Source organism: Sus scrofa, chromosome 5 (genome assembly GCF_000003025.6).
Source record: "Sus scrofa isolate TJ Tabasco breed Duroc chromosome 5, Sscrofa11.1, whole genome shotgun sequence".
Taxonomy (NCBI): domain Eukaryota; kingdom Metazoa; phylum Chordata; class Mammalia; order Artiodactyla; family Suidae; genus Sus; species Sus scrofa.
Genome location: NC_010447.5, coordinates 15065080 through 15091860, shown reverse-complemented (window position 1 = coordinate 15091860; position 26781 = coordinate 15065080). Strand labels below are relative to the sequence as shown.

General features: G+C 59.0%; 1 protein-coding gene across 1 annotated transcript in view; it reads left to right on the top strand.

Annotated features, from left to right (window-relative positions):
• The window catches only part of KMT2D (lysine methyltransferase 2D), a 41796-nt gene continuing 15253 nt past the window's right edge, over nucleotides 239-26781 (top strand). Inside the window, 39 exon segments of the mRNA XM_021091593.1 lie at nucleotides 239-1829; nucleotides 6045-6130; nucleotides 6390-6516; nucleotides 6693-6916; nucleotides 7042-7151; nucleotides 7327-7489; nucleotides 7818-7983; nucleotides 8083-8197; nucleotides 8340-8493; nucleotides 8698-8847; nucleotides 8986-10740; nucleotides 10828-11936; nucleotides 12404-12517; nucleotides 12862-12972; nucleotides 13485-13589; nucleotides 14752-14933; nucleotides 15087-15251; nucleotides 15348-15457; nucleotides 15554-15601; nucleotides 16252-16473; nucleotides 16685-16804; nucleotides 16894-16998; nucleotides 17227-17357; nucleotides 17441-17588; nucleotides 17788-17853; nucleotides 18043-18153; nucleotides 18339-18476; nucleotides 18591-18675; nucleotides 18906-19147; nucleotides 19245-19318; nucleotides 19533-19583; nucleotides 19722-21533; nucleotides 21640-21819; nucleotides 21900-22036; nucleotides 22262-24156; nucleotides 25811-25934; nucleotides 26081-26165; nucleotides 26271-26337; nucleotides 26451-26683. Of these exon segments, the coding sequence (XP_020947252.1) occupies nucleotides 6082-6130; nucleotides 6390-6516; nucleotides 6693-6916; nucleotides 7042-7151; nucleotides 7327-7489; nucleotides 7818-7983; nucleotides 8083-8197; nucleotides 8340-8493; nucleotides 8698-8847; nucleotides 8986-10740; nucleotides 10828-11936; nucleotides 12404-12517; nucleotides 12862-12972; nucleotides 13485-13589; nucleotides 14752-14933; nucleotides 15087-15251; nucleotides 15348-15457; nucleotides 15554-15601; nucleotides 16252-16473; nucleotides 16685-16804; nucleotides 16894-16998; nucleotides 17227-17357; nucleotides 17441-17588; nucleotides 17788-17853; nucleotides 18043-18153; nucleotides 18339-18476; nucleotides 18591-18675; nucleotides 18906-19147; nucleotides 19245-19318; nucleotides 19533-19583; nucleotides 19722-21533; nucleotides 21640-21819; nucleotides 21900-22036; nucleotides 22262-24156; nucleotides 25811-25934; nucleotides 26081-26165; nucleotides 26271-26337; nucleotides 26451-26683 (10983 nt within the window). The 5' untranslated portion in view covers nucleotides 239-1829; nucleotides 6045-6081.

Sequence of the window (26781 nt, the reverse complement as noted above, 5' to 3'; positions counted from 1 at the left end):
GCCAGGTAGCAGCAAGGCTCCAAGTTACATCTCCTCTGTTTACTAAAAAAGGGGACATAGGCCCTGAAGATCCGGAGAGAAAGACTAGAGGTGCGAGTAGGAGCACCCGGGAAACTCTACATTTATGTTTTGATGGGGGAGGTGATTGTGGGGGCACTAACAGTCCTCTTTCCTCTCGAGAGGGTTTGAGAGCCAGAAGGAACGACCAGGCACTCGATCCGCTTTCCTTTGGGCCCCCGAACGTGGCAGGAACCCACCCTTTGCAGCGCCAGGCGCCGTGCCTCACTTTCTCCATTTGCGGACTCCAGTTCCCAGGATGCAGAGCAGCGGCCAATCTCCTGGCTCTTCTTCCATCCCCCTCCCGGGGAAGATTGCCCCTGGCCGAGGCAAGGGGCAGTTGGAGTCTCAGGGGCCGAAAACTCCGGGAAAACGGAATTAGAAAGTGGCCAGAGCCCTAGTTTCACTAGCCGGGCGGTAAAAGAGGCAGTTCCAGGGCCGGGGCGAAGAGGAGGGGGGCTTCATTCCCACGTGTCTGCACAGCGGCCGGCCCGGCGCGGTCGGGGTTAACCATTGGCGGAGGGATCCCTCAGCGTGTGCGTAGAACTGCAGAGTCACAGCCTTTCCTCCGAGAGGGCTGGATCCCTCCGCCGCTCCGCTCCAACACAAAATAGGGCCGCGTCTTCTCCTTTCTCCCCCTTCTCAAGTGGGGTTCCCCAGGCAAAAGGGCCCCCAGGATCTCGCGCCGGAGGCTTCCTGAATCTCCACGACCGCTGCCGGGATCTCGGGCCAGGAAATAGCCCCTTCGCAGGAACCACCCTACCGGCCGAACAGGAGGCGGAGGGGGGGAGGCGGAGCGGCGCCGCGCTGCACTACTTTCCTCTCCGGTTGCAAATGGCTGCCTCGTTCCCCACTTTCCGCTCAGTTTCCTGACCCCCCGGCGCCGGGAGCCGGGGTTGGGCCATGCACCTCTAGGCCCCCCGCGATCACAGCCAGCCGGGGGTCGAGGGGGTGCCGCCGATCAGAGCCGGCCAGGCCGGGGGCGGGGCAGCTCCCGAGGCCAGAGGGAAAGGGAGGCGAGCGCAGGGCCTGGAGCGGCCGGAGGGGAGCGGGCAGAGGGCTCGCACCGCCCGCCCCTTCCTCTTCCTCGCCCACCTACCCTCCTCCCTTCCCGGGGGGGAGAAGAAGGTGGGGTGCTCGAAGCCGCCGAGGGCGAGCGTTCGGGGTCGAGGAGCCCGGCGCTGGGTGTGTGTCAGGTTCAGCCCCGCGGCCCCGCCGGCTCCGCGTCGCCGTAGCTCGCGCGGCCCCGGGGCGCCGGCCCGAGCGGAGAGAGGGGCTCGGCGCTCCTGCGAGGGTCTCACGTTCCATCCGGGCCCGGCGCGGGCCGGCGCGGCATTCCTTCCGGGCTGCTGGGGAGGCGCCTCGACGTTCCATCTGGAGAGCCTCGACGTTCCGCCCGAGCCCGGCGCGGGCGGCCGGGGCGCTGGCCCGGCCCTAGGACTGAAAGGCCGCCGGGCGACGCGGATGCGGAGCCTGCTCGCCCAAGATCAAAGCCACCGGTGCTCTCTTTGTGTCCGCTCGGGATTCACCGCCCTGGGGCTGTCCATGGAAACCTAAACTGCTGGAACCCGAGGCAGAGAACCCCTCTTTGGCTTCTTGCTTTTTTTGGGGGGGGAAGGGTGGCCACTCCGACCTGGATTTACCGTTCTTGGCCCCCCTAAGCCCCCCCGTGCGGGGGGCGGCTGTGATCGCTCTGGCGGTTGGAGGTCGGGGAGCGGCCCGGGCTCTGGCCATGTTCTCGGATGAGGATTTCTGGATCGCCCTGTGAAGAGGTGAGTGAAGTCCGCCCGGCCAGGGCCCAGAATGGGTTGGACTGGGGGCATAGCCAGATGGACTATCTTGGCCGGAGCTGGCCTGTAGGTTGGAGAAAGGGGTGCCAGAGCTGAGGAGGGTTCCTTTGGCAGGGTCTGTCAAGGGAACCTGAGCCAGTCGCCAGGGCAGAACGGAGGCCTGGTGTCTTGGGGTGTGCCTCTTTAAAGACTGGGGGTTTGGGGAACCACGGGAGTTTGGGAACCTGGCCAGAAAGCCTCTCTGCCTGTTTATTTTTGTGTTGGGGGGAGCTCTACTAAACTAGGACCCAAGCCCTGATGCCAGCACCAATCCCAGTCAGCTGCTTCTCCTTCAGGGTTCCTTGTGGGCCTTGGGAATGGAACAACTTGGGAGCGGGGGTAGGGTGCCACTGCCAGGTCAGACTTATTGCCAGTTTGGACTTTAAGGTTGTTCTTGCCCATCCGGACACCCAGAGCAGTCTCTGGGAGACTCAGGGAACCCCAGATCCTTCACTAGGCCTTATACCCTGTGCACTGGGGAGAGTGTGTGGAAACTGACTAGTGCGATGAAGGGGGTGGCTGGGGCAAGGAGGAGGCGGGGCTGGGGGCAGCTCTGGCCTTGCTATTCAACTTTAAACTACCCCTGCCTGGCAAAGTGACCCCAGCGAGGCCTAGTGCTGTCTTAGGCTGCTTTGCCTCCCCTCCTCTCGGGATGGACATAATCTCTAGGGGATTATAGAGGAGACCGTTGAGATTTGCTCCCTGCGAATGTGGGTTGCAAAAAATGGCTTTTGTCTCCCTCTTTCTTTGGGCCTGGTGTGGGGAGCTGGTGGCCCATAAGTCCCTGGCCAGTCCTGCAGGCCCCTCCCAGACCTCTCCAACCTTTTCCCATCAGGGAGTATTAACTGGCCCTCTGATCCCGTCCCAGCCCTGCAGAAGAGAGTGGCCTGTACCTCTCTGGAAGAGAAATGACCTGATCAGAGAGCTGTGTCTGCTGAAGCCAGTGTTTTCGGCCCTGGCAGGAGAGGTTGGGGAGAAGGGGTGTGTATATGATTGCATGAAGGGTGCAGAATGAGCCTCATGCCTCTGGGCCTTGGGCTGGGACAGCCCCTCTCACAGCTGTCATGCTGCCCAGCAGGGATTTGGCTGGTGTATTTTGCTTCCTCACTTTACCCCCTCCAACATACATCAGCTCTACCTCTTCGAGCTTGGTCTTGGGAAGGAGAAAATAGGAGTTTGCCCTTGAAAGATTTCTGGGTGGGAGCCCTGAGGTGAGAGGTGGCACAGGGGTGCTGCAATGAGGCGAGCTGTCACCCATGCCCTCTGCCCTTGCTTCCTATGGACGGTTTCTCCTGTTGTCTGGCCCTGAAGAACTTTAGGAGAGACCTGTCTTTGTTAGCTGTGGTTGACCCTAGAATGACCCAGGGATAGTCCGGAGGGTCTGAAGGGTCACTGTTGCCATTTGGATTCCTCCCTGAAGGGCCAGCCCAAAATGGGGGTGGGGAGAGATGTGGTTTGATTCTCAGGCTGGGAACCAGGAAGTCCTGAGTCCTTCAGAAGAGCTGTTCACTCAAGGGCCTGCTTCAGCCTTTCACCTCTCCAAGCCTCCATTTCCCCTTTGGCTGGGAAAATGGAGTTAAAGCTTTGGGGCTGGGGGGGAGGCAGGGAGGAGAGTGCCTTGAGATTAATCCCTGCCTTTTTCCTTGCTGTTTTGGGCCTCTCAGGCCTAGGGTGAAGGGGTCCCAATGCAGTTTTACTCCCTAGATCTGTAGTTCTCTGGGACCCTGGTTCCCCCAGAGGAAGCCTGGCCAGGCTTTAGGCCAGTTTAGATCCAGGGTAAAAACCCTTGATGTGTATATGTGGTTTCTTGCTATGACTGATGGGACAAGGGAACCTGTGGTCTTTATCTGTTTGGATCTGTTCATGGGCCTGACAGCTGGGACTCAGCATCGGGGTGCAGGTGCCAGACTGCAGGGTAAGGAAGTGGGGCTTCTCGAAAGAGCCTCTAGATTCTTCTTGGTACAGCTTGGAGGACCCCCAGCCCTTTGCTTCTTGACCTTCTCATTCATGGTCCCATGAATGAGGCTCCAGCTTTGGAGGATGTTGGTAACTGTCTCGCAAGGCTAGACGAAGGTGGTTTCTGTACCTCCCAAGCAGTGCCAGCATTACCAGCTTGAGAGGGCTGCGCTCGGGGGAGGGCAGAGGAATTTGTCCCTCTGGCCTTGTGTGAGGCAGTCCTCCTCCCACCCACTGTACTATCACTGTTGCTTTTGATTTCTTGCTGTGTGTGACTCCTTTGGCTGCAACTTTGAGAGCACAATGGGCGGGAGACCTCGGGGACATGTAGTGGTAAGGTATGGCAAAAGTCACACACACGTTTAGGAAACTTTGAAGCCTTCTGGGTGTGGTCAAGCCTTGAATGACTGAATAGGCAGAGGAGCCTGGCTGGTGCCCTGACCTCCAACCCCTGCTTTCCATAGGTGGCTTCTAGGGGGGCTCCTTGAAGTTCCAGAGCAGCTTTTCTGTAGGCCGGCCAGATGGTCACCCTGCGTTCCTTTCAGGTGTGGTCGTGTGGCAGGTTTGGGAAAGAGATGATCTGGGAATAGAGGTAACAGGCTTTTAGTTGATGTTTCACTTTACCAGTCTAGTTGACTCTAATAGGGTGAGGGGAAAAAGTCACATAAAATTTCCCTTCCCGTGACATGTCCAGCCCATTGCCCATCTCTGGAAACGGAGTGTTAGCTCAGGGAACGAGGACTGATAATGTGGTTCTTAGGTAATTGATTTACGGATCCTGGGCACCTTGGAGGGTTCCCCACTGTCTCCTCTGCCCCGGTCACTCGACCTCAAGTGGCTGACTGGGGTATTTGGTTTGAGAAGAGAGGCTTGTCCTTACTGTGATCCCTCTGGTTAAACAGGAGGAGTGGAAAAGGTGAGAGAAACATTTCTCAACCTTTAATTTTAGAGTTCTGTTTTAGGGATTCTCCTCTACCTTCTGTAGGAAAACTATACTTTGTTTCTCTGCTTAAGCCCCTGCCCTCCCACTAAGAGCTGTTGGCACCTGCTCCCTTCTGCTCTAGGACCCCTTTCCTCTTCCTCAGCTCGGTAATTCTTATTCTTTACTCTTCTCTCTCTCTCTTTTTTGCACTGTGTTTAGTTCCCTCTGAGGTTTAGGAAAATACACCCAAAGGTGTGGGTCTCACCCTTCTTAGGTATAACTTCAGTATGTTTCATTCGGCTCTGGGCTAGGCAGGCGTGTGGTAGAAGAGGGGACCGTTACTCCCACCCCCACCCCCATAGTGTGTGTGGAAACCCTGCTTGACGGAAGAGGAAGGAAGCTACTTTGCTGTGTCCTGCCCGGTTTAGAACTCCAAGAGGCAGAGGGCTTCCTGAGACTACAACTCCCAGCATGCCTAGCCTCAGGCCTGGCTACACATGCTCAGTAACTCTTAAGGCCCACTTCGGTTTAACTACTAGGGACATCTGAGGAGGAAGGGCAGTTGGCGTTGCTAAGGGCAACGACCTGAGGCCTTCAGGCTGGGTGAGATCCTGAGCTCAGTCAGGGCAGGGGCCAGGAGATGAGCCTGGGATGGATTTAGGTGGGCGGTGGGTGGAAATTGGGGAGTTTCTTCTGCTGTGATTGAGACGTTCTGGTCGAAACCAGTGGAAGTGGGGGAGATCCATTCATAGCTGGGCTTTCGTTCCAGTAATGTGTTCTACATGCTGCAAGACCCCAGGCTTTGTCTCTGGGGGAGGGCTTTCAGCTAGACTCAGACTTCGTGGGTTATGACTACCCCTGGGTTGTCTCTGGAAGACCTAGGATGGTAGCCAACTTGAGACATGAGGAAAAAGTCCACGGGATAGTACTTACCAGAAGCCGAGAACTCGGTTATGAGGCAAAGGGTGGGGCTAAATGTAGGTCATATGTGCTTCTAGTTGGATGCTATTGTCCTGGGAACTCATGTACAGGAGGTGGGAAGTGGGAAAGGGGAGTGGATCTCCTGAGGATCAGGTATGTATTTATCTGAGGAGGACGTAGGCAGGGGGATAAGGGTTGGGGGAGAAGGACTCCCCTGCCCTTAGTACCAGAATTTGTAGGTATGGCTTTGCTTTGATTTCTGTAGGGTCTAGATAACATCAGCTGCCTTCTTGGGATTTGGGGGAAAGTGTTTAGTGGGGCGACTGACTAGACAAACAGTTGTCTGTTGGCTCTGACAGGTCTCCCCGAGAGGGCCCTGCCCAGTCGGAGAGAGGGATGGACAGCCCGAAGCCGCCTGGTGAGGATAAAGATTCAGAACCGGCAGGTGAGTAGGGCAAATGCTGGGTTTTCTTAGCAGCTTCCTGTTCTTCCCAGGCCATCTTAGAATTCTGGTCCTGGCACAAGGACAGGAGCTAAGTCTGTCTAATAGACAGGTAATTGAAGGACTTTTTCCTTGGGACAAAAGTTGAAATGTCATCACTGTGACCCACCAAGGGTTTTGGATAATTTCATGGGCCTAAGGAGTAGACTAGTCTCAAGTAGAGGATAATGGCTTATGCATGCTTCTCTGTCTGTTTATTCAGCTGATGGACCTGCAGCCTCCGAGGAGTCAGGCGCCACTGAGCCAGACCTTCCCAAACCACATGTGGGGGAGGTCACTGTGCTCAGTTCTGGGGGTCCCAGGCTTCAGGAGCCTCCCCAGGACTGCAGGTAATTAGCTTGCAGAAAGGAGGCTATAAGGACATATGAGCATTGATTTGAGGGGCTTCAAGGAGGAGGATTTAAGAAAATGAGTGTTTGGGAAGCGTGGGCATGCCAAGTCATGGGGGCATCAGGGGTGCCTGTGGGCAGGGGCTGGCATGGTGCTGATGCTTGTGTGTTCACAGTGGGGGTCCAGTGCGGCGTTGTGCTCTCTGTAACTGCGGGGAGCCCAGTCTACATGGGCAGCGGGAGCTACGGCGCTTTGAGTTGCCATTTGACTGGCCCCGGTGTCCAGTGGTGTCCCCTGGGGGGAACCCAGGGCCCAATGAGGCAGCACTGCCCAGTGAGGACTTATCACAGATTGGTTTCCCTGAGGGCCTGACACCTGCCCACCTAGGAGAACCTGGAGGTAAGAGAAGGGAAGTGGGGTTGCAGACTTGGGCAGGGAAGGGGGTAGGGGCTGGGTGGTCCTGAACCAGGAATCATGTCCTTGTTAACGCTTTCCTTCCTGTTCCCCTCTTTCCACCTCTGAAGGGTCCTGCTGGGCTCACCATTGGTGTGCTGCGTGGTCGGCGGGCGTATGGGGGCAGGAGGGCCCAGAACTATGTGGTGTGGACAAGGCCATCTTCTCAGGGATCTCACAGGTGGGGCTGGGGCCAGTGGGTCGTGTAGGCAGAGGCAGGGTGGGCAAGGCTGGTGGGCTTCTGAGAATCGGGGTGGAATGTAAAGGGCAGGGGGCAACCTGGGACAGAGCTAGTGCCTGACCTGTTGCTCCAGAGACGGCCGGCTAGCACTGAGGCTTTGTGTCTACCCTGGCAGCGCTGCTCCCACTGCACCAGGCTCGGTGCCTCCATCCCCTGCCGCTCTCCCGGATGTCCACGTCTTTACCACTTCCCCTGTGCGACCGCCAGCGGTTCCTTCTTATCCATGAAAACACTGCAGCTGCTATGCCCGGAGCACAGTGCGGGGGCCGCACATCTGGGTGAGGGTCCTGCCCTTTTGGACATGGGGCAAGCGAGGGGCCGGGCGGGCCTAGGGCTTTTGGACTCTGCAGGGCACTCAGAGGTCTGTGCTCTGAGTTGGCGCCACTAAAGTAGATGCGGGCTTTGTGAGTGCCAGGGCTTTGCCTGTCTTGTTCACCGTGGCATTTGCAGGGCCTAGAGCAGTACCTGGCGTGTATTAGGGAGATACTTGGTAACTGCTCTTTGTTCATTCTGTATCCATGGAATGTCTGTTATGTAGACAGCACTGTGCTGAGTCCTGGAAGGAATCCATAGCTGACCTGTGTCCTCTGTCCCTTCCCACTGCAGAGGAGGCTCGCTGTGCAGTATGTGAGGGGCCAGGGGAACTGTGTGACCTGTTCTTCTGTACCAGCTGTGGGCATCACTATCACGGGGCCTGCCTGGACACTGCCCTGACGGCCCGCAAGCGTGCTGGCTGGCAGTGCCCCGAGTGCAAAGTGTGCCAAGCCTGCAGGTAAGAGTGGGAGGGCAGGAGCGAACCTCAGGCGAAGCACAGGTTACGGTTGAAGATGAGGGCAGGGAGGACCCTGTTATGTGCTCTGTGTCCCTGCAGGAAACCCGGGAATGACTCTAAGATGCTGGTCTGTGAGACGTGTGACAAAGGATACCATACCTTCTGCCTGAAACCACCTATGGAGGAACTGCCTGCTCACTCCTGGAAGTGCAAGGTGAGCGTCCTGCGATCCCACCTCACTCTCCCCGGTTCCTCCTCCTGCAGCATCCCAAGTTTCTCTGTTCTGCTGGATCCTGTGCCCTTCTCCGGGCTCTCCTGTCTCACCGATGCCCGTTCTGCCTGCTCCCTTCCTCTAGGCATGCCGGGTGTGCCGGGCCTGTGGGGCAGGCTCAGCGGAGCTGAATCCCAACTCTGAGTGGTTTGAGAACTACTCGCTCTGTCACCGCTGTCACAAAGCCCAGGGAGGACAGCCTGTCAGTTCTGTTGCTGAGCAGCATCCCCCTGTCTGTGCAGGTGAGCGCTGTGGCCTGACAGAGATCGGGATGGGGGAGCAGAAGTCCTGAGGTTGGCCGGGGTTGTGTAAAAGCAAGCTGACTTGGGGAGGAGAGCCCTCAGCAGGGCGGTACCATCCGTAGCACTCGTGCCTCGCCCCAGCGTGCTCTCTAGGAGTCGATAGCTGACGAGAGCCACGGTGCCTGCTCCCCTGTACCCTCTGCAGATTCTCACCCCCAGAGCCTGGCGATACCCCCACTGATGAGCCCGATGCTCTGTACGTTGCATGCGAAGGGCAGCCAAAGGGTGGGCACGTGACCTCTATGCAACCCAAGGAACCGGGGCCCCTGCACTGTGAAGCCAAACCACTAGGTGAGTAGGGTTTGAGCGCCCCTGCAAGCAAGCCCCTTCTGTTCCTGTGGCAAGGGCCAGTCTCTGCTTTGCCCCAGACCCCATGCTTTCTGTGGAGGCCAGCTGAGCTAGGTAGAGCATAGTGTGTTGTGTCTGCAGGGAGAGCAGGGGCCCGACTTGAGCCCCAGCTGGAGGCCCCCCTAAATGAGGAGATGCCACTGCTGCCCCCACCGGAGGAGTCGCCCCTGTCCCCACCGCCTGAAGAAGCACCCACATCCCCGCCGCCTGAGGCATCACGCCTGTCCCCACCGCCTGAGGAATCACCCCTCTCTCCACCACCTGAGGAGTCTCCTCTGTCTCCGCCCCCCGAGTCATCACCTTTTTCTCCACTGGAGGAGTCACCCTTCTCTCCACCAGAAGAGTCCCCACCATCTCCCCCACTTGAGACACCTTTGTCCCCACCACCGGAAGCGTCACCTCTGTCCCCACCACTTGAGGAATCTCCCCTGTCCCCCCCACCGGAGGAATTGCCTACTTCCCCACCACCTGAAGCATCTCGCCTGTCTCCACCACCTGAGGAGTCACCCATGTCCCCTCCACCTGAAGAGTCACCCATGTCTCCACCACCTGAGGCATCTTGTCTGTTCCCACCATTTGAAGAATCACCCCTGTCCCCTCCACCTGAGGAGTCTCCTCTCTCCCCACCACCTGAGGCGTCACGCCTGTCCCCGCCGCCTGAGGACTCACCCATGTCCCCACCACCTGAAGACTCGCCTATGTCCCCGCCGCCTGAGGTATCACGCCTCTCGCCCCTGCCTGAGGTATCACGCCTGTCTCCACCGCCTGAGGAATCTCCTCTGTCCCCACCACCTGAGGAGTCGCCCACATCCCCTCCACCTGAGGCTTCACGCTTGTCCCCCCCACCTGAGGACTCGCCCACGTCCCCACCACCTGAAGACCAACCTGCTTCCCCGCCACCGGAGGACTTGCTTATGTCCCTACCGCTGGAGGAGGCGTCCCTATCACCACTGCCTGAAGAACCTCAACTCTGCCCCCGGCCTGAGGAGCCCTGTCTGTCCCCTGCGCCCGAGGGGCCACGCCTGTCCCCTGCACCTGAGGAGCCCTGTCTGTCCCCTGCGCCCGAGGGGCCACGTCTGTCCCCTGCGCCTGAGGAGCCCTGTCTGTCCCCTGCGCCTGAGGGGCCACGCCTGTCCCCTGCGCCTGAGGAGCCCTGTCTGTCTCCTGCGCCCGAGGAGCACTGTCTGTCCCCTGCTCCTGGGGAGCCACGCCTGTCCCCTGCGCCTGAGGAGCCGCGCTTGTCCCCTGCACCTGAGGAGCCGTGCCTGTCCCCTGCACCTGAGAAGCTGCATCTTTCTCCCCAGCCTGAGGATCCACATCTATCCCCCCAGCCTGAGGAGTCACACCTGTCCCCCATACCTGAGGGGCCTCAGCTGTCCCCCCAGCCCGAGAAGCCCCACCTGTCCCCCCGGCCCGAGGAGCCGCGCCTGTCCCCCCGGCCCGAGGAGCCTCATCTGTCCCCCCGGCCTGAGGAGCCTCGCCTGTCCCCCGGCTCTGAGGAGCCTCGCCTGTCCCCCCGGCCTGAGGAACCACGCCTGTCTCCCCGGCCTGAGGAACCGCGCCTGTCCCCCCGGCCTGAGGAACCGCGCCTGTCCCCCCGGCCTGAGGAACCGTGCCTGTCCCCTCGGCCTGAAGAGCCCCCTGAGGAGCCAGGCCTATGCCCTGCACCTGAGGAATTGCCCTTGTTCCTCCCACCTGGGGAGCCCCCCTTATCCCCCTTGCTTAGAGAGCCGGCCCTGTCTGAGCCTGGGGAACCACCTCTGTCCCCTCTGCCTGAGGAACTGCCGTTGTCCCCATCTGGGGAGCCGTCTTTGTCACCTCAGCGGATGCCACCAGGTAAGGGGATGTTAGTACGTTCCTACTCTGGGACAGTCTTGCCTCTTTATGGCACGTCTAATCTAAGCGCCTCTCCTTTCCTTCCAGATCCGCTTCCTCCTCCGCTCTCGCCCATTATCACAGCCGTGGCCCCACCAGCCCTGTCTCCTTTGGGGGAGTTAGAGTACCCCTTTGGTGCCAAAGGGGACAGTGACCCCGAGTCACCATTGGCTGCCCCCATCCTAGAGACACCCATCAGCCCTCCACCGGAAGCTAACTGCACTGACCCTGAGCCTGTACCCCCTATGATCCTTCCCCCATCTCCAGGTTCCCCAATGGGCCCAACCTCTCCCATCCTGATGGAGCCCCTGCCCCCTCACCGTTCTCCACTCCTCCAGCATTCCCTGCCTCCTCCAAACTCTCCTCCTTCCCAGTGCTCTCCTCCTGCTCTGCCACTATCCGTTCCTTCCCCGCTGAGTCCCATGCAGAAGGTAGTGGAGGTCTCAGATGAGGCTGAGTCACAGGAGATGGAGACGGAGAAAGCCCCGGAGCCTGAGTGCCCGGCCTTGGAACCCAGCCCTACGAGTCCTCTCCCCTCTCCCCTGGGGAACCTTTCCTGCCCTGCTCCCAGCCCTGCCCCGGCCCTGGATGACTTCTCTGGCCTGGGGGAAGACACGGCCCCTCTGGATGGGACTGACACTCCTGGTTCACAGCCAGAGGCTGGCCAGACCCCTGGCAGCTTGGCTAGTGAACTTAAGGGTTCCCCTGTGCTCCTGGACCCCGAGGAGCTGGCCCCTGTGACCCCTATGGAGGTCTATGGCCCAGAATGCAAGCAGGCGGGGCAGGGCTCACCATGTGAAGAGCAAGAGGAGCCAGGTGCCCCAGTGGCCCCTACCCCCCCTATTCTCATCAAATCCGACATCGTTAATGAGATCTCCAATCTGAGCCAGGGCGATGCCAGTGCCAGTTTTCCTGGCTCAGAGCCCCTGCTGGGTTCTCCCGACCCTGAGGGGGGTGGCTCCTTGTCCATGGAGCTGGGGGTATCTACAGACGTAAGTCCAGCCCGAGATGAGGGCTCCCTGCGGCTTTGTACCGACTCGCTGCCAGAGACTGATGACTCGCTCTTGTGTGATGCTGGGACTGCTGTTGGAGGAGGCAAAGCCGAGGGGGACAAGGGCAGGCGGCGCAGCTCTCCAGCTCGTTCCCGCATCAAACAGGTGAGGGGCTCTCCAGCCCTTGGATGTGTTCCATGTCATGCCACTGTTTGAGGCATGGTTCTGTGTAACTACTACCCTCCCACCTGGCTTATTGAATCCTAGACTCTCAGAGATCCTTGAGTCCGTCTTCTCATTTTACTAAGGAGAGTACTGATCCCCAGAGGGGGTGGTGACCTGCCTAGGTTCATGGTTACTCAGTCTTAGAATTGGGACGAGAAGCTCAGGTCTCTCATTCCAATGCATTTTTTTTCATTATACCCCTTTGGCCACTCTTGGAAGAGGGGGAGTGGTTTGGGCTGGAACTACCTACCTCTTGCTGTCCGAGAGCGTGGCTTTTTCCCAGACCCCGACTGGGACCCTTGGGCTTTGTTAGCTGCTGTGCTTTGTCCCCTTGTCTTGTCTCTTCCCTGCAAGCCTGTGAACCCAGCCCCCGATTTCTCCTGTAATTATCCTCTTCCCTCATGCAGGGTCGCAGCAGTAGTTTCCCAGGAAGACGCCGGCCACGTGGAGGAGCACATGGAGGACGTGGGAGAGGACGGGCCCGGCTCAAATCAACTACTTCTTCCATTGAGACTCTGGTAGTAAGGAGAGGCCGCCCTTCCCCCAAACACGCTTCAGCTGGCCCCTTCAGGACTGAAGGCCCTTTACATCCTGCCGGTCCCCTGCACGCTCACCTGCCCGCCTGCTAGCCCAGGGCCTGTCTGCCTATGTCCGTCCTCCTTCTGTCCTCCTGGCCCCCAGGCTTCTCTGAAATCTGATGTCGGGCTGAGGCTCAGTGTGGGAGCTGGGGTGTCCTGCTTAGTCCTGGCTCCTGGCCTTCATCTTGGCCGGGGGTTTATGTCGCCTTCCCCCAGCACCAAAGAGGAAAGCAGCTTGCTTGGGGTGGATGTAGCTGCCTCACTTTCCACACCTCTCTGCCTGTAAGGTTGCTGATATCGATAGCTCTCCCAGCAAGGAGGAAGAAGAGGATGATGATGACACCATGCAGAATACTGTGGTTCTCTTCTCCAACACAGACAAGTTTGTCCTGATGCAGGTACCGTGCCTGACTTGTGTCGTCCCATCCTCAGCAGTGAGAACTTGCAGACTGAACGTGTGTGTTTTGGTGGGAGGGTAAATGGGGAGAACCAGGGACCTACTTCTGGGGATATCAGAGAATGAACTTGACACTGACCTGGGGGCTAAGGATGTAGCAGTGAAAGAGGCAGAAATGGTTTCTGCCTATCGATGCTTATAGTCTAGGGAACGTGAGTCGACTTGAAGCCATGGAATTTTGTCACGGGTGTTATTCTCTCATCCTGACAAGTCTTTACCCATCTGTCTTAAACTTCTCATTCCCTTTACTCATGTCAGGTTGTATCATCTCAAAGTATGATAAGATGAGCAGGCTAGGCAGGAGCAGGGCCCTGTGATGGCTCTCGTGTGCTAAGGCTGGGGACAGGCTTTTGGTTCTCTGCCTCCCTCCTCTCAGATGAGTGTTGTTACCGGGACTGGGTGGTGTTGAGGATACTGGGTTGGACATCTGGCTTTCCGTGTGTGTTTCCCCAGGACATGTGTGTGGTATGTGGCAGCTTTGGCCGGGGGGCAGAGGGCCACCTCCTTGCCTGTTCCCAGTGCTCTCAGTGCTATCACCCTTACTGTGTCAACAGCAAGGTGAGTGCAGGGCCCACCTTGCCCTGGCGGGGGGGGTGGTTGTTGCTTACCTGGGTCCCTGTCCTGGCCATTCTCCTTAAAGCAGCCATTGGTTGTGGAAGTTGTTCATCAGTCATAGTGTTTGTCAAATTCATCTTGGGAAAAAGTGCTCTGGAAACCATAGTGGGCTTTACAAGTTTCTTTGTGGTAGATGGTGATTTACTGGTATAATTCAGTCTGTAGTACAAACTATTGAGAACTTTACTGGTAGAAACTTTACTGGTAGAACTTTACTGATATGGTTTGGATATAAAAATGTAAAATCAGAATCAAACATATGTCCTGGAGTTCCTGTCATGGCGCAGTGGAAAAGAATCTGACTAGGAACCATGAGGTTGCAAGTCCAATCCCTGGCCTCGCTCAGTGGGTTAAGGATCCAGTGTTGCCCTGAGCTGTGGTGCAGGTCGCGGACACGGCTCGGATCTGGCATTGCTGTGGGTGTGACATAGGCTGGCAGCTACAGCTCCAATTAGACCCCTAGTCTGGGAACCTCCATGTGCCGCAAGTACGGCCTAAAAAGACAGACAAATAGGCGAAACAACATATGTCTACAAAGAGAAAACAGTGTGTTTTTATTTTTGGTTGAATTGGAGCTGGAATAGGCCCCAGCCACGGCAACACCAGATCCTTATCCCACTGAACCAGGCCAGGGATCGAACCCACAGCCTCACAGAGATAGTGTCAGGCCCTTAACCCACTGAGCCACAATGGGAACTCTGATCAGTCATTTTGGCGTTTTCATTAATGTTAATTTAGACCTTGTCCACTGCTAACATTCACTAACTTGCACCGGTAGCAGGTTCTACATATTGAAGAAAAACTAGGGAAATATGACCCAATTCTCTTCTCGGTCTTTTTGGAGACTTAGTTAGTGAAAGACGATAACGAGGCAATGGCCAGGTGAGGCTATTCGCTGATCAGGGGAGATCCCTAGAAGCCCTTAGTTTAGAGCTACTGTTTTGGGGGTGAAGGTGCTCTGCCTAGCTTCCCTATGCTCAGGTGGAGGTCTGGCCTGTGTCCTGGGGTCCTCCAGCCCCCCGCCCCTTGTAAGTCCCATCTTCCCCTGAGAGGTCTGTCCTGCCCTCTGCGTCACCCCCTGAGGAATTGCCACCTCCTGCCCCAGATCACCAAGGTGATGCTGCTAAAGGGCTGGCGTTGTGTGGAGTGCATCGTGTGTGAGGTGTGCGGCCAGGCCTCAGACCCCTCCCGCCTGCTGCTCTGTGATGACTGTGACATTAGCTACCACACGTACTGCCTGGATCCCCCACTGCTCACCGTGCCCAAGGGTGGCTGGAAGTGCAAGTGGTAAGGAGAGCGGGATCTTCAGGGGGGCCTGGGTCTGAAATGTTACAGCAGGTGTGGTGTTGAGTACATGGCAGAGGCTGGGTTTAGGGGCCAGCACGTTTGGGTGCCTTGGGTAGGTAAGGTGCTGAGGGCCTGTCTTTCCGCTGCCACCAGGTGTGTGTCTTGTATGCAGTGTGGGGCCGCCTCCCCTGGCTTCCACTGTGAGTGGCAGAATAGTTACACACACTGCGGGCCCTGTGCCAGCCTGGTGACCTGCCCTATCTGTCACGCCCCGTACGTGGAAGAGGACCTCCTGATCCAGTGCCGCCACTGTGAACGGTGAGGGTACCCCTTTCTTCCTGCATAGGCCCCCTCTTCTTCCCTGTTCTCGGCCTTGCGTTGTCTTGGTTTATCTGCTCCGTCTCCTTCTCCCAGGTGGATGCACGCTGGCTGTGAGAGCCTCTTCACCGAGGATGACGTGGAACAGGCGGCTGATGAAGGCTTTGACTGTGTCTCCTGCCAGCCTTACGTGGTAAAGCCTGCTGGTGAGTACGAGGGGCTGGGGAGAGAGGAGGAGGCAGGGCAGGGGTGCCTGGCTTTGGGACAGGGCCTCCAGCTGCCTTGGTTTGTCCTCTCCACAGCGCCTGTTGCACCTCCGGAGTTGGTGCCTATGAAGGTGAAAGAGCCAGGTGAGTCACCGGGCTTCTGAACGCCAAAGCCGGAGACCTTAGACACTTCGTCCCGCTGCAGCCCAGCTTCATCAGCTCATTTCCAGAGGAGGGAACTGAGACCCAGGGGGGTTGTGTAGCCTGCCCAAGGTCACCCCATGGGTTAGTGGTGAAGTTATGACAAGAAGCAAGACCTCCAGTTTCCCAGGCGGAGCTCTGTCCACCAGGCAACATGGCCTGTGCTCTGCGGGGATCTCAGGTCCAGAGAGCGCAGAACACAGCTCTTTGTCCTTAGTGAAGGGGCCGGGGCTATTCCTCCTCCATCGTGCCGTGGGCACTGCTTCTGGCATCTGGGGCACTGTGACCTGACATTTGCCAAGTAGGGGCTCTCTTGGCCCCGGCCAGCTAGAGAACCTGTCTCGTGAGCCGAGGGTTAATCACAGGCGGAGTCAGGCTTCTGCCGCAGCAGCCTCTCCGAATCCCCCGGGTCCCTGGTGGAGAGGGCGGGCCTCAGCCGGTGCCCATTGGTCATCTGTCTTCTCCAGCCCGCAGACCCCAGTCTGAACTTCAGTGTGTCTCTTTTGTCCCAGCTAGGGACTTAGGCCAGAGCTTGGACTCGCGGGTTCCCTGGGGCCTCCATCAGGGGTCCCATGCTCTTCCTCTTTGTGCAGAGCCCCAGTACTTTCGCTTCGAGGGTGTGTGGCTGACAGAAACAGGCATGGCTGTGCTGCGCAACCTGACCATGTCGCCCCTGCACAAGCGGCGCCAGCGGCGAGGACGGCCTGGCCTCCCAGGCGAGCCAGGGCTGGAGGGTTCTGAACCCTCAGATGCCCTTGGCCCTGATGATAAGAAGGATGGGGACCTGGACGCTGATGAGCTGCTCAAGGGTGAAGGTCAGGCTGGGGCATCTCCGGGAGTGTCAGTGTAGTGGGAGCATGGCCGTGAGAGTTGAATGTTGGGTGGGGACAGCGCTGTCACTCCCAGTCACCCTCAAGCCACTATTGGTCTTGTCTAGATGGCTCTCTGTTCTCAGGTGGCAGGATGACGGGGTTAAAGGGGTCCATGCCTCTGACCTGCCTCTCCCTCTCCTGTCCCCATGTGCAGGTGGTGTGGAGCACATGGAATGCGAAATTAAGCTCGAGGGCCCCGTCAGCCCTGATGGAGAGCCTGGCAAAGAGGACACCGAGGAGAGCAAGAAACGCAAGCGCAAACCCTATCGGCCTGGTGAGGCCCTGGGATGCGGAGATGGGGTGGTGAGGGACGGCTCGCCAGGTCCTGGGCAGCCTCTCAGCCTCAGCTCTGCCTCCCTATAGGCATTGGTGGTTTCATGGTGCGACAGCGGAAATCCCACACACGTGTGAAAAAGGGGCCTGCTGCACAGGCGGAGGTGTTGAGTGGGGATGGGCAGCCCGACGAGGGTGAGACGGGTGAGGGCTCCAGCGGGGCCTGGGAGAAGGTGGGGACTCACAGGACCTCTGGGACACTGCCAGGGAGGCCTGGGGCGGGGGAGCTCACTCAGGGAGTGAGGAGGGCAGAGGGCCCAGCTGGCACTGGGGGAGAGAGTAGGCAGAAAGCGTTCCCAGGCCGAGTTGGGAGCAGCGTGCCCAGCAGGCCCGAGAGGCTGACACCTCCCGTTCTGTCCCCAGTGCTACCTGCTGACCTGCCTGCAGAGGGCCCTGTGGACCAGAGCTTAGCTGAAGGGGATGAGAAGAAGAAGCAGCAGCGGCGAGGGCGCAAGAAGAGCAAACTGGAGGACATGTTCCCTGCTTACTTGCAGGTGGGCCTTCGGCTCCGAGGGGCCAGGGCAGTGTCTGCCTGCAGGGCAGGAAGGAGCTGGTTTCTCCCTGACTCCTCCCACAGGAAGCCTTCTTTGGGAAGGAGCTGCTGGACCTGAGCCGGAGGGCCCTTTTTGCAGTTGGGGTAGGCCGGCCCGGCTTTGGACTAGGAGGCCCCAAAGCCAAGGGGGATGGAGGCTCAGATAGGAAGGAGCTCCCGACCTCACAGAAAGGTCAGTCCTGTGGGGGTAAGGTGGTCTGAAGGGGTCCAACTTCCCTCTGTGCTTAGAAGCTGGTAAGAGTATTTGGTGGGAAATGGGCTGGTCTCCAAGGGTTGAGGGTGGGCTAATGGCCCTGGCCTTGGAGCTGGGGGCCTGTGCTGGGCGTCAGATACAGGGCATCTCTGATGGAAGTGGGAACTGTTGCTCGTAGGAGATGATGGTCCAGATGTTGCAGATGAAGAATCCCGTGGCCCCGAGGGCAAGGCTGATACGCCAGGTGAGGGCTGCTGGGAGGACTGGCTGCTGTCTTTGTTTTGCTTCTGTCAGCCCGTTCTGCCCCTGAGCACCGTCCGGGCCGGTCTGTGCTCAGGGGCACCGAACTGTCCTGTGCCCTTCTGTGGTTCAGGAGGCCAGTGTGGTCCCTCCGTGCTGCCTTTGACTGATAGGTTTCTCCTGGCAATTGTAGGACCTGAGGATGGGGGCGTGAAGGCATCCCCAGTGCCCAGTGACCCCGAGAAGCCAGGCACCCCGGGTGAAGGGATGCTTAGCTCTGACTTAGACAGGATTCCCACCGAAGGTGAGGCTGTGACCTGCGTTCCCGGTGTACAAGGGGCTTCTGTGGGAGAAGGAGAGGGTCCTACCTGTGGGATTCTCACCTCCTGCTTCTCTGGGCACCTTCCCCGTTCATGACCATTTTAGCCCCGTGGTGTCCCTTCGACTCCCCAGTCTTGCTCAGCTGCATCCTTCATCAATCCCTTACAGAGCTGCCCAAGATGGAATCCAAGGACCTGCAGCAGCTTTTCAAGGACGTTCTGGGTTCTGAACGAGAGCAGCATCTGGGGTGTGGAACCCCTGGCCTAGACGGCAGCCGTACACCGCTACAGAGGCCCTTTCTTCAAGGTTGTCTGGATGCGGGTGGTTGGAGTGGTTTGGGGATGGGGTGGGTGGGTATGGCCAAGCCCACCCCTAGGATGGGCCTCTTGCTCCCTTTCTCTGATCCCGTGCCCCTCGTAGGTGGACTCCCTTTGGGCAATCTCCCCTCCAGCAGCCCAATGGACTCCTACCCGGGCCTCTGTCAATCCCCATTCCTGGATTCTAGGTTGGTATTTATGCTTAATCTCCAGGGGCAATCCCTTCCTTGCAGCTGGGGTCATGCTGAGGGAGGGGACCTTGGCCTCCTGGGTGCTGCTGTAGCAACACATCCCTCTGCTCCTCTGTTAGTGGCCATCCTCTGCTGGGGCAAGGCAGTAGCCTGGGGACTCTGGGCAGTTTGTCTGGGGTGGGGCTCGGCACCCCTGCCCTCTGTGACTCTCTGCCCCTGCGCCCCAGGGAGCGCGGGGGCTTCTTTAGCCCGGAACCCGGTGAGCCAGACAGCCCCTGGACAGGCTCGGGGGGCACCACGCCCTCCACCCCCACCACCCCCACCACAGAGGGTGAGGGCGACGGGCTCTCCTATAACCAGCGGAGTCTTCAGCGCTGGGAGAAGGACGAGGAGTTGGGCCAGCTCTCTACCATCTCACCTGTGCTCTATGCCAACATTAACTTTCCCAATCTCAAGCAAGATTACCCAGGTACCTATGGGGCGAGGGCAAGGGAGACAGCCTGGTCACGTGGCAGGTGCGGGGGTTGCCTGCCAAGTCTCCTCTGACACGGTCTCTCTGCCCCCAGACTGGTCTAGCCGTTGCAAACAAATCATGAAGCTCTGGAGAAAAGTTCCAGCTGCTGATAAAGCTCCCTACCTGGTGAGAGAGAGGGAGCCCGGGTCAGTGTGGGAGCGGAGCGAGGTGAAGGGGGTGTCTTTGGGAAACGCACCTCGGCTCTTTCCATTTCCCACTCGCAAGGCAGCTGGGCCAGTAGGGATTAGCTGGTGGGTAGGGACTGTGGGTGACAGTGTGAGGGATGAGGGCTGGGCGTGAGACGGAGTCGTAGCCTGAGGCCACATCCTCTCTTCCTCAGCAAAAGGCCAAAGATAACCGGGCAGCTCACCGCATCAACAAGGTGCAAAAGGTGAGTGGGAGCCAGGCTGGCCGGTGCCATCCAAGTCCTGTAGTGGCGGGGGGGGGGGGGGGTGCCTCTCTGAGGTGGTGGGGACCTAGGGCCTGCCCACAGCAGCCTCACTGCTCTGTGTCTGGTCTCCCCCTGTAGCAGGCTGAGAGCCAGATCAACAAGCAGACCAAGGTGGGCGACATGGCCCGTAAGACTGACCGACCGGCCCTACATCTCCGCATTCCCCCGCAGCCAGGGGCACTGGGCAGTCCGCCTCCTGCTGCTGCCCCCACCATTTTCATTGGCAGCCCCACTCCCCCCGCCGGCTTGTCTACCTCTGCGGATGGGTTCCTGAAGCCGCCGGCGGGCACGGTGCCCGGCCCCGACTCGCCCGGTGAGCTCTTCCTCAAGCTCCCACCCCAGGTGCCCGCCCAAGTGCCTTCGCAGGACCCCTTTGGACTGGCCCCCGCCTACGCTCTGGAGCCCAGCTTCCCCACGGCACCGCCCACCTATCCTCCCTATCCCAGTCCAACCGGGGCCCCCACGCAGCCCCCGACGCTGGGCGCCGCATCTCGTCCTGGGACTGGCCAGCCAGGGGAGTTCCACACTACCCCGCCTGGCACCCCCAGACACCAGCCTTCCACGCCTGACCCCTTCCTCAAACCCCGATGCCCCTCACTGGACAACCTGGCTGTGCCTGAGAGCCCAGGGGTAGGGGGAGGCAAGGCTTCGGAGCCCCTCCTGTCGCCCCCACCTTTCGGGGAGTCTCGGAAGGCCCTGGAGGTGAAGAAGGAAGAGCTTGGGGCATCCTCTCCTAGCTACGGGCCCCCAAACCTGGGCTTTGTCGACTCACCCTCCTCAGGCCCCCACCTGGGCGGCCTGGAGTTAAAGGCACCCGATGTCTTCAAAGCCCCCCTGACCCCTCGGGCATCTCAGGTAGAGCCCCAGAGCCCGGGCTTGGGCCTAAGGCCCCAGGAGCCACCCCCTGCCCAGGCTTTGGCCCCTTCTCCCCCCAGCCACTCGGACATCTTTCGCCCTGGCCCCTACCCTGACCCCTATGCCCAGCCCCCACTGACCCCTCGGCCCCAGCCCCCACCCCCTGAGAGCTGCTGTGCCCTGCCTCCTCGCTCACTGCCCTCGGACCCTTTCTCCCGAGTGCCCGCCAGTCCCCAGTCCCAGTCCAGCTCCCAGTCCCCCTTGACACCCCGTCCTCTGTCTGCTGAGGCTTTCTGCCCATCCCCGGTTACCCCTCGCTTCCAGTCCCCCGACCCTTATTCCCGCCCACCCTCACGCCCTCAGTCCCGGGACCCGTTTGCCCCATTGCATAAGCCGCCCCGCCCCCAGCCCCCTGAAGTTGCCTTCAAGGCTGGGCCTCTAGCCCACACTCCGCTGGGGGCTGGGGGCTTCCCAGCAGCCCTGCCCTCGGGGCCGGCAGGCGAACTCCATGCCAAGGTTCCAAGTGCGCAGCCCCCCAGTTTTGCCCGGTCCCCTGGGACAGGTGCATTTGTGGGCACCCCTTCTCCCATGCGTTTCACTTTCCCTCAGGCGGTAGGGGAGCCTTCCCTAAAGCCCCCCGTCCCTCAGCCTGGTCTCCCTCCACCCCACGGGATCAACAGCCATTTTGGGCCCGGCCCTACCTTGGGCAAGCCTCAAAGCACAAACTACGCAGTAGCCACGGGGAACTTCCACCCATCGGGCAGCCCTCTGGGGCCCAGCAGCGGGTCCACAGGAGAGGGCTATGGGCTGTCCCCACTACGCCCCCCGTCGGTCTTACCACCACCTGCACCCGATGGATCCCTGCCCTACCTGTCCCATGGAGCCTCACAGCGGGCAGGCATCACCTCTCCTGTTGAGAAGCGAGAAGACCCAGGGGCTGGGATGGGCAGCTCTTTGGCGGCACCTGAACTTCCAGGGACCCAGGACCCAGGCATGTCCGGCCTCAGCCAGACAGAGCTGGAGAAGCAACGACAGGTGAATTGACATCCTGGAGCCAAGCCCCCCGCCCCCGCCCCCCCGGAACTCTGCTGCTTTTGTGCCAGCACTTTGGACTTACCCCACTTCTCTGTCCTCTGCACAGCGCCAGCGGCTACGGGAGCTGCTGATTCGGCAGCAGATCCAGCGCAACACCCTTCGGCAGGAGAAGGAAACTGCCGCAGCTGCTGGAGCAGTGGGGCCCCCGGGCAGCTGGGGTGCGGAGCCTGGCAGCCCTGCCTTTGAGCAGTTGGGTCGAGGCCAGACCCCCTTTGCTGGGACCCAGGTAGGTGGAGCGGCACAGGATGGCGGACCCAAGATTCTCCTGAAGGTGGCCCCAGCTTCATCTACCCCTGTCTCTCCTAGGACAAGAGCAGCCTCGTGGGGCTACCCCCAAACAAGCTGGGTGGCCCCATCCTGGGGCCAGGGGCTTTCCCCAGTGATGACCGACTCTCCCGGCCACCTCCTCCCGCCACCCCTTCCTCTATGGATGTGAACAGCCGGTGAGGCTCTGGGGGAGTCCCTGGGGGGAAATCAAGGGAACAGATTGTCCCACCATCGTGTGCGCCTCTGATCTTCTCGGGTCTCTAATCCTTCTTGGGTCTTGTTTTTTCTTGCCCATTCCCTCCTGCTCACCACATTAACTCCATCCTTCTTTAGGGCAGCCCGTGTTCTACCTCTTTTTTTTTTCCTAGTTTCACCTTACTGACCACTCTGTATTCTTCCAGGCAACTGGTAGGGGGCTCCCAAGCTTTCTATCAACGAGCGCCCTATCCTGGGCCCTTGCCCTTGCAACAACAGCAGCAGCAGCAACAGCAACTGTGGCAGCAGCAGCAGCAACAGGCAACAGCAGCAACTTCCATGCGACTTGCCATGTCTGCTCGCTTTCCGTCAACTCCTGGGCCTGACCTGGGCCGCCAAGCCCTAGGTTCCCCCTTGGCGGGAATTCCCACCCGCCTGCCTGGCCCTGGTGAGCCAGTGCCTGGTCCACCTGGTCCCGCCCAGTTCATTGAGCTGCGGCACAATGTACAGAAAGGACTAGGACCAGGGGGGGCTCCGTTTCCTGGTCAGGGCCCCCCTCAGAGACCTCGTTTTTACCCTGTAAGCGAGGACTCCCACCGACTGGCCCCTGAAGGGCTTCGTGGCCTAGCAGTCCCAGGCCTTCCTCCACAGAAACCCTCAGCCCCAGCCCCAGCGGCCCCTGAACTGAACAACAGCCTCCATCCAGCGCCCCACACCAAGGGTCCCAACCTGCCTGCTGGCTTGGAGCTAGTCAGCCGGCCCCCATCCAGCACTGAGCTGGGCCGCCCCCCTCCTCTGGCCCTGGAAGCTGGGAAGTTACCGTGTGAGGATCCTGAGCTGGACGATGACTTCGATGCCCACAAGGCCCTGGAGGATGACGAGGAGCTTGCTCACCTGGGCCTGGGTGTGGATGTGGCCAAGGGAGACGATGAGCTGGGCACCCTGGAAAATCTGGAGACCAACGACCCCCACCTGGATGACCTGCTCAACGGGGATGAGTTTGACCTGCTGGCCTATACTGACCCTGAACTGGACACTGGGGACAAGAAGGACATCTTCAACGAGCATCTGAGGCTGGTGGAGTCGGCCAATGAAAAGGCTGAGCGGGAGGCCCTGCTGCGGGGAGTGGAGCCAGGACCCTTGGGCCCTGAGGAGCGCCCTCCCCCGGCTGCTGAGCCCACTGAGCCCCGTCTGACATCAGCGCTCCCTGAGGTGAAGCCCAAGGTGGAGGAGGGTGGGCGCCACCCTTCCCCTTGCCAGTTCACCATCACCACCCCCAAGGTAGAGCCAGCACCTGCCCCCACTTCCCTAAGCCTGGGGCTGAAGGCAGGACAGAGTGTGATGGGCAGCCAGGACACTCGGATGGGCACGGGACCTTTTTCCAGCAGTGGGCACACAGCTGAGAAGGTCCCCTTTAGGGCCGCAGGAGGACCACCAGCTCACCTGCTGACCCCCAGCCCACTGAGTGGCCCGGGAGGGTCCTCCTTGCTGGAAAAGTTTGAGCTAGAGAGTGGGGCCCTGACCTTGCCCGGCGGACATGCATCTGGGGACGAGCTGGACAAGATGGAGAGCTCACTAGTAGCCAGCGAGTTACCCTTGCTCATTGAGGACCTGTTGGAACACGAGAAGAAGGAGCTGCAAAAGAAGCAGCAGCTTTCAGCACAGCTGCAGCCTGCCCCACAGCAGCAGCAGCAGCAGCAACAGCAGCAGCAGCCGCATTCCCTACTGTCCACCCCAGGTCCTGCCCAGGCCGTGTCTTTGCCACATGAGGGCTCTTCTCCCAGTTTGGCTGGGCCGCAGCAGCAGCTTTCCCTGGGACTTGGAGGTTCCCGGCAGCCTGGCTTGGCCCAGCCACTGATGCCCACCCAGCCACCAGCTCATGCCCTCCAGCAGCGCCTGGCCCCGTCCATGGCCATGGTGTCCAACCAAGGGCATATGCTAAGTGGGCAGCATGGGGGACAGGCAGGCTTGGTGCCCCAACAGAGCCCACAGCCAGTGCTGGCACAAAAGCCCATGGGTACAATGCCACCTTCCATGTGCATGAAGCCGCAGCAGCTGGCGATGCAGCAGCAGCTGGCCAACAGCTTCTTCCCGGATACAGGTAACCTCAGCTGGAGGCACTGGCTCAGTTACTCAGGGGTGGTCCGTGTTACTACTAGATGCTCACCGAGGTTGCAGACCCAAGATACTCCCTAGCTGAGGGAGATGGGACGCAAAGAGCTTTTGCTGGGTACCGTACTAGTGCTGTAGGCAGAAGCACCATAGCTGTTAACAGAGAACAGTGCCCGGCATGTAGCAGGCATTCAGCTGTTTGAATGAATGGAATGGATGCGTGAAGCCTGATTAGCTGAGGGTTTGTAGCTGTGGTGAGACCCAGAGATGAGGACTTTGAGAAAAGCGGTGCAAGAAAAAGCAGTTGGGTTGGTGAAAAGACTTGGGAGACTCAGTGGCAGGAAAGCCGACGGGATGTATTTGGAGACAATGAGTGGAGTGGTAGGCTGGAGCAGGCCTTGTGGTGGGAAGTGTGTGGGCACTCCCGTAACTTTGGGAAGGTACCAGGGCCCAGACTGAAGAAGACCTCAAATTATGATAGCCAAGCCCTGTGCCGGGCGCTTTACGTTCATTGTCTAATCATCGCAACAGATTCATTGAATAGGGACTGTTACTCTCTTTGATTATGGAAAAGGAAACAAGCATGGAGGGTAGGTAACTTCCCCAGAATCACACAAGTAACAGCAGGAATTTGAACCCTGTTCCTCACATCCTCTTAACTGTTTTACTGCCTCAGAATAATCAGTGAGGGAGTTTGGTTAGTTCTCTTCAAAGTAGGGAGTCAGAAGTTTTCTGAACAGGGGAGAAATAGACAATGTACAGGATTTTAGGAAGATTGAAGTTTTTGGTGGCTGCTTGTTCCTTTGTGTGTGTGTACGTGTGAACGTGTGTCTTTCTTTTTAGGGCCGCACCTGTGACATGTGGAGGTTTCCAGGCTAGGGGTCAGATCAGAGCTACACCTGCCGGCCTACACCACAGCCACAGCAATGAAGTTTCTGAGCCGCATCTGAGACCTACACCACAGCTCCCGGCAACACCAGATCCTTAACCCACTAGCGAGGTCAGGGATCGAGTACTAGTTAGATTCGTTTCCACTGGGCCACGACAGGAACTCCTGTTCCTTTTTCTACCCAGCATTCTGGACAGGCAGGAGAGTGGTCTGTAGGTGAGGCTTGCCCTAAAATGGCTCTACCATTGGGCTCTGGCGCAGTGCCCACATCTTGGGTTCTTGGGCTACGCTTAGTTGCCCTAAGAACGTTACTGGTTTTTTTTTTTTTTTTTTTTTTTTGCTTTTTGTCTTTTTGCCGTTTCTAGGGCTACTCCCACCGCATGTGGAGGTTCCCAGGCTAGGGGCTGAGTCGGAGCTGTAGCCACCAGCCTACACCAGAGCCACAGCAACGTGGGATCCGAGCCGCGTCTGCAGCCTACACCACAGCTCACAGCAATGCCGGATCCCCAACCCACTGAGCAAGGCCAGGGATTGAACCCGCAACCTCATGGTTCCTAGTCGGATTCGTTAACCACTGAGCCACAATGGGAACTCCAAGAACGTTATTTTTTTGCCCGGCTCCTAATCCAGTGGTCTTTCCACCATGCCATGCTATTGTTCTGCTTGGCTTGGTGGAGGTCAAGGTGTAGGAACTACAGACATAGAATGGGGCATTGATCTTAATGCCCAGCTCACTTGGCTCTTGCCTCTCCAGACCTGGACAAATTTGCTGCGGAAGATATCATTGATCCCATTGCAAAGGCCAAGATGGTGGCTTTGAAAGGCATCAAGAAGGTGATGGCTCAGGGTAGCATTGGAGTGGCACCTGGTATGAACAGGTAAGACTTGTGGGATGGGACGTTTGGATGTTTTCTTTTCCAGTCCTTCCCCTCTTCTTCCTGATCCTTCTTCCGGCTTGCCCCACCTCTTTGCCCTTTCACTTTCCCCATCACCAACATATCCTCTTTGCTTTGGTGGACTCCAGGCAGCAAGTGTCCCTGCTGGCCCAGAGGCTCTCAGGGGGGCCCGGCAGCGATCTGCAGAACCATGTGGCAGCTGGGAGTGGCCAGGTAAATGGTCAGGTGGGAGTAGGAACTTGGGTCCTGTGCCATCGGGCTACCCTTCTTAGGGCTTGGGACAGAACAGTGAGCCTTAAGTAGTCTGTCTCACCACAGGAGCGGAGTGCCGGGGACCCTTCCCAGCCGCGTCCCAACCCACCCACTTTTGCCCAGGGAGTGATCAGTGAGTATGGGGATGGGGAAGAGGGTGTGAGGAAGTGGCTTGGGGCACATGGGGAAAGAGGGATTCGGATGACCATTTTGCAGGCCCTGACCCCCGCCTGCTTCCTTTCCCAGATGAGGCTGACCAGCGGCAGTATGAGGAGTGGCTGTTCCATACGCAGCAGCTCCTACAGATGCAACTGAAGGTGCTAGAGGAGCAGATCGGGGTGCACCGCAAGTCCCGGAAGGCTCTGTGTGCCAAGCAGCGCACTGCCAAAAAGGCTGGCCGTGAGTTCCCGGAGGCTGATGCTGAGAAGCTCAAGCTGGTTACGGAACAGCAGAGCAAGATCCAGAAACAGCTGGATCAGGTGAGGAAAGCAGACTTCAGCCTAGCAACCAGGAGCCTGGGAAGAGGGATGGCACGGGTGCGCAGGCTCCAAGCTGACCTCCCTGGCCCTCCCATGTT